Source organism: Somniosus microcephalus, chromosome 32, assembly GCF_052327205.1.
Source record: "Somniosus microcephalus isolate GS21.2 chromosome 32, FLI_Smic_1.0, whole genome shotgun sequence".
NCBI classification, from domain to species: Eukaryota; Metazoa; Chordata; class Chondrichthyes; order Squaliformes; family Somniosidae; genus Somniosus; species Somniosus microcephalus.
Genome location: NC_141018.1, coordinates 33,333,430 through 33,346,826, shown reverse-complemented (window position 1 = coordinate 33,346,826; position 13,397 = coordinate 33,333,430). Strand labels below are relative to the sequence as shown.

Below are 13,397 nucleotides of genomic sequence, written 5' to 3'. Positions count from 1 at the left end.
TGCTTGAATGCGCTAGTTCACTACCTTATTCTACCAATACTAGTAGTTCATATTTACCAAAACTACAGGTCAGTTATATTGTTCAAAAGCAGCAAATGCACAATTGTATTCTATCGAGTAAAGTAACTAATAGTAAGGGAGCTTATGCCTGGGAATTTCCTCACTTGCTCCCGCACCACCACCGTAACATTACTGGAAATCTAGTAGAAACCATGTTCCACCGCACTTCGTACAAAGTTACAGTAGCGGAGCGGGAGCAGCACCGCGGAAATTCATAGCCTATGTGTTCAAAATATTTTCAGTTCCATTGTACAGTAGTGAACTTGTGATCTACTCTTGGTTTCATGTTGTGGTTAATGAGTCATGTTGATAAATACCCATGTAATATTTTTTACAGACTGGAAGCATTTTGGGATGTTTTTACTTTGTTAGTCATGTTTAACTGCAATCTACAAAACTGACCTGAATGCAATGTTTGCTGAACTGCATCTTCCTATATTGAGGTGTGTACTGTACTACTCTCTTCCTAATTGTGTATGGGAAGAGGTGAACATAGGAACAGTAGTCTGCCATTTGGGTTATCGTGCACACTCCATTATTTTGTTAGCCATGTTAGTGTAATTTTAATTCCAATTCCTTGCCTTTTCTCCATCTTACTTGTCAAGTAAGTACCTATAGCCCTTTAAAATGTCTCAATTGACTTTGCATCAGTGGTTTTCGGGGCAATGTGTTCCACAGTCTTGCAGCCCTTTGTGTGAAGAAGTTTTTCTTGGATTTGCTTTTTACTGTCTTAGTTTGGATTCTAAGATCATGTCACTTTGATCTGAATTTCCCTACTAGAGAGATGATTCTTTTTCCATCTACCCTTTGTTATTTTAAACACCTTGAATGGATCATATCTTAACCGTCATATCTCCAGGTAACATAAGGCCAAAATTGTGAAGTTCCACTTTTGCCATGGAATCTTGCTGGACAACTGCAAATATATATAAATAATATCCTGGAATATTTAGCTCCCAGGCTGCAGAAAAGTCTGCAATTACTACTGCATTAAACCTCTCTATCTGGATTTCTGCTTATTTGTAACACCCCTCCCTAGTAATGGTATAAAGACAATTTCTTTGGTTGACTGCTTTCCTACTTATTGGTCCCATTGCTACTGTTAACTTGCCATCTTTCTGTAAAACTTTCCACTTCCACTACCCCAACTTTATCCCTCTGCCCCCTCCCCTCTCATGCTGTCAAGTTAAAATTTTTGATTTGCTCTTCCCCACCCCCTACCTTGTTAGTGTAAATCATCCACCATTGTTCTTTTTACTCTCTGTTCGAAAATCGATGCTGGTTCAATTTACATAAGAACATAAGAAATAAGAGCAGGAGTAGGCCATTTGACCCTTCGAGCCTGTTCCTCCATTCAATAAGATCATGGCTGATCTTCCACCTCATATCCACTTTCCTGCACTATCCCCATATCCCTTGAGTCCCTTAATATTCAAAAATCTGTCGATCTCTGTCTTGAATATACTCAATGACTGAGCCTCCCCAGCCCTCTGGGGTAGAGAATTCCAAAGATTCACCACCCTCTGAGTGAAGAAATTTCTCCACATCTCAGCCCTAAATGGCTGACCGCTTATTCGGAGACTGTGACCCTTGGTTCTAGACTCCCTAGCCAGGGGAAAGCCTGTACCATCTTTACAGCTTCTCCCTATTCCAGAGCTGAAACAAATTCTCCACAAATCTGGAACCCTTCCTTCTACACCATCTCTAAAGTTGTGACTCCAACATGATTTTATCAGGCAACCTTCTGAAGTTGGGTAGTATTCTAATTGAGAATTGTGTGAATTCATGTGAATACATGTAGTGTCTCAGGAATGTGATGCGACTTCATGCCCTCTATTGATGAGACTATTATTACAAAGTAATGTTGCTGTTTGCTGTCACAGTTGTAAATTATCAGAAGAATGCAGTGTTGCCTGTCAGTTGCACAGATGGGTTGTGTTGAATTCCCTAAAATGTGATCTAATTCACTTGAGAAACGAACATTCTATCGTTCGCAATAGGGACATTGTCTTCATGATTGAAGATTAAAAGGATGAGTTACAGATATGATCAAAACTGCCAAGGAAACTCATGGTGCTGGAACAATGAAAATGATATTTGGAAAGCAACCAGCCAAGGTTGTGGGGATGGATTGATACTTTGGAGTTTCACTTGATTACCTTTACAGTCAGGGAGAAATAATTCAGAATTTGTCCTTTAGAAAGAAAGGCTTACATTTATATAGCGCCTTTCACGATCACCGGACGTCCCAAAGCGCTTTACAACCAATGAAGTACTTTTTGCGGTTTAGCCACTCGAAATGTAGGAAAAGCTGCAGCCAATTTGCGCACAGCAAGCTCCCACAAACAGCAATGTGATAATGACCAGATAATCTGTTTTTTAGTGATACATATTGGCCAGGACTTCCCTACTCCTCTTTGAAATACAGGTAGACTACCCTTTATCCGGACTTCCGAAAACCGAAACCCTCTAAAAACCGAAGGTTTTTTCGTTCAGCGTAAGTCGTGCGTACCAACGAAAAAACCTTCGGTTTTTAGAGGGTTCCGGTTTCGGAAGTTCGGATAAAGGGTAAGTCGTGCGCACGACCCCCCCGCGGACCCCGCCGGCCCCGACAACCGCCGACCCCCCCCGCGGACCCCGCCGGCCCCGACAACCGCCAGCCCCGACAACCGCCGACCCCCCCGCCGGCCCCGACAACCGCCGACCACCCCGCGGACCCCGCCGGCCCTGACAACCGCCGACCCCGACAACCGCCGACCCCCCCGCCGGCCCCGACAACCGCCGATCCCCCCCGCGGACCCCGACTGACTTACGCTGAGCGTCAGCGTAAGTCGTGCGCACGACCCCCCTGCCGACCCACCTTCCGAAATCCGAAATTCTCCTTTATCCGAAACTCGGCTGGTCCCGAGGTTTTCGGATAAAGGATAGTCTACCTGTAGTGCCATGGGATTTTTTTACATCCACCTGAGAGAGCAGATGGGACCTCAGTTTAACGTCTCATCCAAAAGCCTAGATTTTTGTGCTGAAGTCTCTGGAGTGGGACTTGAACCCACAACCTTCTGACTCAGAAATGAGAGTGCTGCCAACTGAGCCACAGCTGACACTAAGGGAGATTAAATGAGTAGAGTAAAATCCTTAATGGTGTAAATTGTACGTTTTGGGGTGATGATCCTTTATTATTTCATGCCTTCTAATGCTCTCAGTAAGAATTTGGCAAACATTCTTTTCTTTGAAAGGATCTGTATGTCACCTTTGTCACACTGATGCAGCATGCAATTGACTCATTGATGCATTTTGACTCAATTTACATCAGTATATGTACTTTTGTAAACAAATGTTTAAAGATTTACAAAATGTTTTTCCATGAAAACAGTGTCATTTTTCTTTACCACTTGGATACAGAGAGAACGATGGTAACACTAACAGTAACCCATTAAAATGAATGGATTTCCATCGACCATCAGAAAATCTAGGATACCATGTCCAGAAAAATGTGCAATCATTTTTTTTATTTAAAAAATGAATCTACTCATTGGGTTCTGTTTATGTAAAAGTGCTTCCAAATGGAGTGGTTGAGGCAAATAGTATAGATGCATTTAAGGGGAGGCTAGATAAGCATACGAGGGAAAAGGGAACAGAGGGTTATGCTGAGAGTTAGATGAGGAAGGATGGGATGAGGCTCGAGTGGAGAATAAACACCGGCATGGACTGGTTGGGCCGAATGGCCTGTTTCTTTGCTGCTCATCCTATGTAATATATTTACAGGACACTTTTTACATAGTTACTAACAACAGTTGACTTTGATAACTGGGTGGGTGGTGGGGGAGGCGGAGAGGGCATGGTGGTGGATTGATTTAGATGCTGCCTTTCATCTTTAGGACCTGAGATGAAAGTCTTCCCTCTGCAAGATGCAAGAGTCCTACATGAAATGCATTTGGCCAGTATCAATCCAGCATGACCCCGTGGCACTAAACTGGCTATCCCACTTGGACCAGAGGAATGGCTAGTGTGAGGAAGTGGAAATATGGCAAATTGGTTCATGGGGGTTGATCTTTTGAGGTTGAGGCACATCGTTGGCGCCGAGTAGAGGGAGCTGTTCTTGATGAGCACAAACATTTACGCATAATTCTTTTTTAAATGAAAGGTCGGGACAACAAACTGCAATACCAAACTTACTTAGGAATAAATGAAAACTAGATGTACTCACAAATGAAACATTCTTAATTCTTATGGTAACATTTTCAATCATGAAGTGACTAGGCTACAGTTTATATAGATTGAGATCATTGCACATAATAACTGAAAAAAACTTTTAGGTTCCTCATATCTTTCCTATGATACTTGCAGTAAATCTAAGAATATCTGGCCTGACAGCTAATGAGGCCCTTGTTGAAATTCAGTTTTTAAAAGTTTAGAAACTTTACTTGCTACCTTTTTAAGTGTCGCTAAATTAAGTTATTTTCAAATTAACTGTTTGGTGTCCTATGCTATAGCTGGAACAAATAATGCAAACAGGATAGCCGAGAGTCACTTCACAACAGGATTTGGTTAAATAGGAGGAGCACTAATATAATTGGGAAAAAATATATTCTGGATTTTAAACAAATTTTATTTGCAAACATGCTTTTCTAAAGATGTGAAGCAATATATTATTTCGTTCAGTCTTGCTTCTCTCCATATCATACGCAGCAATGAGAATTGTGTGAAACTGCTAATGGGGCAGGGTTTATAGTCACTGTGTGCTGAACCATCCCAACTGTAGTGAACTCTGAGTTGCTGTCCTTCCGATTTTAAAAACATGCATTGTACATTTTTGCAGCCAAATGAAAGCATTCAGACTATTCAGTGTTTGAGTGTTAGGGACCTGGTAATTGTTGCACTTAGCAAGTTTGCTGTTGGTAAGTTAGATTGAGGAATTATGGTGTGATAGTCAAAAGTTAGAAATGTTCAGAATGAATTTTAAAGCAGTCTTGTATCTTTGAGTTGAAAACTGATTTCAATAAAATGAAACACTTCCATCACTTTATATGCAGGTTCAATTTAAGCAGCTATTCTGTTACTAGTAATGTAGATTTAGCAGTCTTGGAACTGATTCCACATATGTCTTTGCTAGTAAAAGTTTTTTTTAACAGAGAAAATGACTTGTTTTTCTGTACTCTAGACAATAGTCTATTGCATAGTTCAATGTGGTTTTCTTGAACGGGGATATCACAGAATCATAGAAACCCCACAGTGCAGATAGAGGCCACTTCGGCCCATCGAGCCTGCACCGACACATATCCCACCCAATCCCCGTAACCCCTACACCAACACTATCCGAGATGGGGAAAGTAGGTTGCATTACAAAGTGTGCTGGTGACAGCAGTGCTTTAAACTGGCCAGATAGGCAGTGGCTCAGGTGAACATGGGTTTGAAACTGAGGGCTGTGTGTATCTGTCTAATCGGCCTGCTCGGTGAGTTATCTTCGCATAGTGCTTGGTCAAGCAATCGATAGAATTCCTTGTAATACTGGAGCATTCTACTTCTAAAAGAATGAAAATGCCACCATTGTTTCTCCCTTGGCTCCCGGTTTACGGAACCTCGAAGGAGATGATGATCACTCTGAATTATCTCACATTCCCAGCCTGAAGGATTTTGGATGGAGAAAAAAAAAGATGAAAAAAGGTTGCTATCTCTACTCATAAGCAGATTTACACTTGAAGGGGGGGAATGGAGTGAAATCAGACTGATAAACTTTAGTACCCATCTATATAGGTCAAAATCTGACTTTCAATGCACCCTTACTTAATGAATATTTTGTTTCCATTTCCAGGTATGTGTTGACACAGAGCACTGATCAAAGAACTTGGTGATGAATAAAAAGTGAGACTTATCAATGAATGTATTACAATGCAGTAAGCAAGGGGCATCTCATGAGCAGCTCTGTGAAAAATGTCCGCCTGCAACGCCTTCACTGAACACGTCTGGAAGCCTGGTGAATGCAAGAACTGTTTTAAGCCCAAAAGTTTGCATTGTTTGACTACTGCCTCTGAAACCCCCCCTCTTTCATGTAACAATTTAAAAACTAATGCTAACCACAGCAACAACCACCGGGGTAGGTCAGGCACTGGTAACTTTCGACCTCCTGTTGCTAAGAAGCCAACAATTGCTGTGAAGCCCACCATGATGGTCATGGATGGACAAACTGTGAGTGCAGAAATGGAGGTATTGGAAAGCTGTGAAAATAAGCATGTGTTTGTAGGATGGAATAGGAATGGTGTTCTAATCAACAGGAAACCGGTGAACAACAACAACAACGCAGAGAACAACAGCAATTCTCAGAGGGCTAGTGGCCCAGACAGAATTGTTAATAATAGGATGCCCAACAATAATAATAATGGATTAACTGATGTATTGAAGGAAATTGTTGGATTTGAGCCTGAGCGCCACTTGCAAGGCAGAGAATGTGACAGAGAGTCCTTTCTTGGAAGGATCAACAAATGCTATCAGCGTTCACTGGAAAGGAAGCTTCCTCCGAGCTGCATTGTGGCGGGTATGAAAGAGAATATGGGTAAGCATGTTATGCTCAGCAACAGCTTGGACGTCATCAGCAATGAGGGAGGGCTCTTCTGCTACCCAGACTGCTCCTTCAGCGGTGATCGAAGAGTGGACAATGAGTCAAGTGAGAACGTGACAGAAGAACGAGAAAGTTGGGATGAAAGTGATGAGGAGCTGTTGGCAGTGGAAATACGTATGCGCGGTCAGCCACGTTTCGCTAACTTTAGGGCCAACACACTGTCTCCTGTCAGGTTCTGCAGTGACAAAAAGTGGAACACTGTGCCATTACGAAAGCAGTCCCTGCAGAGAATTTGTGCTGTGGACTACGATGATAGTTATGATGAAATTCTAAATGGATATGGTGATGAAGCCTTGATTCCATATGGCCAGGACAGTATGCCAAGCATATTATCTTCTGAATCTACATCTCCTGATTCCTCAATGACAGAGGGATCTCAAACTGGGACGACAAAAACTACACACCACCAACAACTTTGCAATGGTGACCTTACTCCAAACGACTGCAAAAGCACCAAGTTTATTGAACCCGATTACGAAAGCATAAATGAAAATGAACAGGTTCCCCAAGTAAAGCAGGCTCCCTTTAAGCCAGCAAGAGGCACAGCGGTAAAATCTCTAGAAACTCATAAAGCTGTTCTTGCATTGAGGTTGGAAGAGAAGGATAGAAAGATAGCCCTGCAAAGTGAGAAGCAAGAATTCGCCATAAATTCCACAGACAGCCCTGGGCAAACTGTGACAATTAACATTATTCCAAAGGAAGAACAAGCAAAACCATATAGAGTTGTGGATTTAGAACCACCAGGTATGTGCAAACCATACACTGTAGTCGATGTGTCTGCAGCAATGAACAATAAAAAGTCTGACAGTCCACCCGAATCTCTTCAAGGCATAAAGACTTCACCAGTGAGTACAAACCCACCCACACCACTCTCGAGCCAGATAAACAACCAGAAAAAGTCAAGTATCACCAGATATCAAGAGGTGTGGACTTCCAGCACTAGTCCTCGACAAAAAATGCCCAGAGTGGCTTTAATGTCAAGTAGTTCTGGCCCTACACCTCCCCCAAGACAGATTAGTCATAAATCTGCTCCTACTTCACCTACTACTACAAATATTATTTCAAAAACTATTCCTGTGAAGTCTCCAAATCTGTCTGAGATAAAGTTCAACAGTTATAACAATGCTGGGATGCCTCCTTTCCCTATCATCATACACGATGAACCAACATATGCGCAGAGTTCAAAGCACAAGGCTATAAAAGTACCAATAGTAATTAATCCAAATGCTTATGATAACTTGGCCATTTATAAAAGCTTCTTGGGTCCTAGTGGATCACATTTGAAAAAAGAAACTTCGGAAAATGTAATGAGCCACACATATGAGGAAATTGGATCATCAGCAAGGAAATCCGTAGATTTGCCCCAAGCAAAAGGAGTGAGTACCAGCACAGAACGAAAGCTGCTTGGTTCTGTTGCACAGAAAGTGCAGGAATTCAACAATGCACAAAACAAAGCACAAATCATGTCACAGTCCTCACCCCACAAAAGCTTTGGATCCAATCAAAACTCTCCTTCCAGAATTCAAAGATCTATTCAAGATTCACCAGCCAGAAAAGAAGAAACACCAGAAAGGCAGATGTCGTCAGGAGGTAGGGAAAATGCCAGCACTGTGCTTTCCCAAATTGTTGCATCTATTCAGCCTCCGCAGCTGCCGCCCGAAAATCCCCAGGCACAATCAAAAGCCAGCAGTGCAGAAGAGCTGTACTCTCAGCCACCTGCCACCTCAGAAGGCAACAGAGAGATTCACACTCGCCCAAAGTCATTGTTCTCCCCACAGGCAAATGGTGGAACAGAAGTGTCCAAAGTGATGGACAGCACTCTCGCAAAAGGACAGAAAGAAAGCATTCTAACAAAGCAGGTCACTGTTCCCACATCTAAACCAGGTACAGTACAATCTCCCGGTGCAACTAGCCTGAGTCCTAAGAGTGAACAACTGCCTCCATTTCCACCCCCACGTTCTACATCTTCCCCATACCATGCCAGCAACCTTCTGCACAAGCATTTCAGTAACTGGGGGAAGCCAACAAGCCCTGTACGAACACCCGAGACCGAATCTCCACTGCTAAACCCAGAGGGTCGCCAACGGCCACAAGAGGCTAAACCAAAACGATGGATCTCCTTCAAAAGCTTCTTTCGTCGCCGTAAGACTGAGGAAGAGGAGGAGAAAGAAAAAGACAAAGACAAGTTAATTGGACTGAATGGACGAGTGATACACATGCTGCCGCCGCCACCCATACAACGACACCACCTGTGCAGTGACCAGAAGATATTAGAACCATCTGAGAAGCTGACCGCCATACTGAGTTACAAACAAGAGCTTGGACTGGATGATGTAAAGCCCGAGACTGGCAAACTGGATGCTGCTGCAACAGACACTGAAATCCATTCTACCCCCAACGAAACGCAGGTCCTGGTACCTGGATCGAAAGATGATGGAAAGCCTGCAGTGGGTGTGCCTGAAAGTGAGAAAGAAATCTGCTGTCCAGGCAGTCAAAATTCTCCCCCACCTCCCCCACCAAAGAAATGTAACAAGTAAGTGATGCCTTTATTTAGTTTATTTTTTTCATTTGTCAAATGTTGGAGCGAGTACTTTTCCCTATCCTTCTCCACCAGTCATGTGAATGTGTTTAAACCTGTTTTTCAACTGTGTATTTATTTTTATATTTATTACAGTGTATTGCTCCTAGATAAATATTTTTTACAAGGACTTCCGTGCGCCTCCACCTCCTCCTCCTAGGCGTGCTACTTGGTCAGTCTTCTGCAGTATGTAGAGGATTCTGAAAATGAAAACTAGATCACTCACCTTTTATAAGATGGCCTTCATTGAATTGAGCTGTTCTCTATACACTGAGTTCACAACCAACCATCTCTTAGGTCTTTTGCTTTGCAGCGCTTATGCTTTTTGTGAAACCCCTACATTCCCAGGGCAAAACAAATGACGGCTCCAGCCTTGTATTCCATTTACACTGTGTGGGAAGGTAAAAAGTCACCAGGCTGATGTGCCGAAGTTCTGAACATCGGTGTCTTAAAGACATTGCCCTTCCCTGTTGTTTTCCCCTCCATTGTCAACTTCCAGAGGGATTGAATCTACTGCTACACTGTGCAGGGATGCTTCAACTGAAAAGATGAAGACATCTCTGTGCAAGGTTGGCAACTTATCTTTTCAAACCAAGTAACAACATACATTTGGAACACATTTTAATTTGGTATTATTCACTAACCTTTTGTCAAGAGCCACGATCCCAAGTAGTGTTCTTGAGGCCCATTCCCAGGAATGTTTTAACACACTGCATCATTGAGCGATGGACCGGTCCTGCAGTTCTACTCAGCTGCACTCCTATTTCAAATGTGCCACTCTACACACTTGCTGAGTGGAGGGGTAGGCACTTTCCCCACAGGAAGAGGGGGCGGGGAGAGATGTCACAGTACTGATGGTTCAATTATAGCTCTGGGTTTTAATAGAGACTTGTCATTTGCTCTATCAGTGCTGGAATACCCCATAGCTAATAACATTCCTCTGCTTTCTTTCCTTGGACAGCAAGAGAAAGAAAGACGACACTGAATTCCATTGTGAGAATTTTGAGATTGATTTGCAATCTTTAACTTGCTTCCCAGTATCAACAGGTTTATATATGTTCTGACAGTTTAAAAAAAAAAGTAGTAATCATTGCACTGTTGAACTCATCTGTTATTTCCTCACACTCATCCCAATTGACAACATCAGAAGGATGTAATCACTTGTAATGTGCAAAAGGAAAAAAAAGGCAGGGTATGATTGCAATTCAGTTATTGCAAGTAAACGTGCTGTGTGATTTTTTTTTAAATATTATATTGTGCTTATTTTGTGTACAATATATTTTATACATTATGGCATTGAAATTACAGATTTTTCAATGGACCATATAGAAACATTGTTGTGCTTCATTGTGCAGCTATTGAATTTTGCAGGTTTAGGACTGTATTAGGCATGCCTGTATTTGCTGCTTAAAAAACCCCCAGAAGTTTTCTGCACAGACTATTTTGTAATGAGTGATATTCTGCAGGAATGGATGGAATTTTCAATGCCCAGACACGTTGGAACTTACGGTAATCATATAAAAAATAAAAGCAGAGGTGGTAGATATGATTCTCATTCTGGAAGCTGAAACCCTCATCCATGATGTTGTTACCTCCAGACTCTCCTATTCCAACGCTCTCCTGGCCGGCCTCCCATTTTCCACCCTCCATAAACTTGAGCTCATTCAAATCTCTGCTGCCTGTGTCCTAACTCGCACCAAGTCCCACTCGCCCATCACCCCTGTGCTCGCTGACTTACGAGCTCCTGGTCCAGCAACGCCTCGATTTTAAAATTCTCATCCTCGGGGGGGGTTCAAATCCCTTCATGGCCCTCGCCCCTCCCTAATTCTGTAACCTCCTCCAGCCCTGCAACCCTCGGAGACCTCTAATTCTGGCCTCTGATAATCTGATTATAGTTTCACTGAGAAACTGGTTGTGAACATATATCACATGAACCACTATGGTTCTCTGCCGATTATGAATTTAGCAACATCATCTGCATGATACAGCAATTCAGGATTAAGTAACGTTAAATTGATATCCTAGGGTATTGTGCTCCGTTATCTTCAGGGTCAAGAATGAATTTCATAGGTGCTCTCAGAAGTTTTACCTTTTTTTTGCCTCATTTAGGAAATCAGGGTAAGTTTAAGATACAAATTGTATATGATCTGTTGGAGGCAGTAAGCTTGATGGATTGAATGGTCTTTTGTCCTTTTTAGCACAGAACCAGGCTGTTTGACCCAAAAGTTAATGCTCCACATGAGCCTCCTCCCACTCTTTTTCATCTAACCCCGTCAATGTATCCTTCTATTCGTTTTTTCCTCGTGTGCTTATCTAGCTTCCCCTTAAATCCATCTATGCTATTCGCCTCAACTACTCCTTGTGGTAGCGAGTTTCACATTCCCATTCTCTGGCTAAAGAAGTTTCTCCTGAATTCCCTATTGGATTTATTAGTGACTATTTTATATTTATGGCCCCTAGTTCTGATATCGCCGGCAAGTGGAAACACCTTCTCTACGTCTACCCTGTCAAACCCTTTCATAACCTTGATGACCTCTATATGGTCACCCCTCAGTCTTCTCATTTCTGGAGGAAAAAAAGCCCCAGACTGTTCAATCTTTCCTGATAGTTATAACCTGAGTTCTGGTATCATTCTAGTCAATCTTTTTTGCACCTTCTCCAGTGCCTCTATATCTTTTTTTTTCCATGGTGACCAGAACTGTTCATAGTACTTCGTGGTCTAACCAAGGTTTCGTACAAGTTTAACATAACTTCTCTGCTTTTCAATTCTATCCCATTAGAAATGAACCCCAGTGCTTTGTTTGCTTTTTTTATGGCCTTATTAATCTGCATTGCTACTTTTAGTGATTTGTTTATCTGTGCCCCCAGATCCCTCTACTCCTCCAGATCCCTCTGCTCCTCGACCCCATTTAGACACTTGTTTTCCAAGGAGCATGTGGCCTCCTTATTTTTCTATCAAAATGTACCACCCCACACTTACCTATATTGAAGTTCATTTGCCAATTACACGCCCATTTTGCAAGTTTATTAATGTCTTCCTGTATTTTGTCACAGTCCTCTGTATTAACTACAACCCCCAATTTGGTGTCATCTGCAAATTTCAAAATTGGACTTCTGATTCCCGAGTCCAAATTGTTTATGTAAATGGTGGACAACAATGTTCCCAGCACCGATCCTTGTGGAACACCACTTCCCACCTTTTGCTAATCTGAGTAACTACCTTTAACCCCCTACTCTCTCTCTCTTCTGTTTTGTAGCCAGCTTGCTATCCATTCCACTACTTGTCCCCTGACTCCACATGTTCTGACCTTAGTCATGAGTCTACTATGCAGTACCTTGTCGAGGGCTTTTTAGAAATCCAAATATATTACGTCTACTGCATTGCCCTTATCTACCCTTTCTGTCACTTCAAAGAATTCAGTAAGGTTGATCAAGCATGTCCTTCCCTTTTGGAATCTGTGCTGACTAATCTTTACTATATTTTCAATTTCTAGATGTTTTTCTATTGCATGTTTGAGTAAGAACTCCATTATCTTTTCCTACCACCGATGTTAAGCTAATTGGTCTATAATTCCCTGGACTTCCTCTAACTTCCGTTTTATATATACAGTAGTAATCACATTAGCTGTCTGCCGGGCCTCTGGCACGATTCCCTTTTCTAATGAATTTTTATATATATGTAATAGTGCCTCTGCTATCTCTTCCTTGACTACTTTTAATACGCGTCGATGCAATCCATCCAGGCCAGGGGTTCTGTCCTTCTGTAACTTATATTCTTAATCAGGAGTATATTTGGCAGAAGCGGACAGTCCCAAACTGTTGAATTTTTTAAACTTGCACTACCAATACTAGGAGTGCTGAGTGAAAGGGCTACCACAGGCCTGTGTAAACTTGGATACAGCATATACTCTGTAATCTTGAACAAATTTGAGTCTGAGGTATTTTGGGGTGGGACTCGGCAAGCTGGGAGGCATTCTTAACCTGCAAATGTTTTATAAATTATTTAGTATTTTTTCAGCAGCACTGAGAAGAATGGTCAAAAGTTTTCCTGTGACCTTTTCATGTTCCATTGAAATGTTTAGTTGAAAATGTTAAATTCTTTTATGCATGAAACATTGTTGAGCCTGCAAGAAACAATGCCTT

The 13,397-nt window shown here is 42.1% G+C and overlaps 1 protein-coding gene across 7 annotated transcripts in view; it reads left to right on the top strand.

Annotated features, from left to right (window-relative positions):
* Positions 1-13,397, top strand: part of peak1 (pseudopodium-enriched atypical kinase 1) — a 135,215-nt gene that overhangs the window by 90,885 nt on the left and 30,933 nt on the right. For all 7 annotated transcript variants that reach the window (XM_085972340.1, XM_085972342.1, XM_085972345.1 and 4 more), the window contains one exon: positions 5,873-9,209. In XM_085972340.1, the coding sequence (XP_085828466.1) occupies positions 5,992-9,209 (3,218 nt within the window). In that variant the 5' untranslated portion in view covers positions 5,873-5,991. The remainder of the gene's footprint in view (positions 1-5,872; positions 9,210-13,397) is intronic.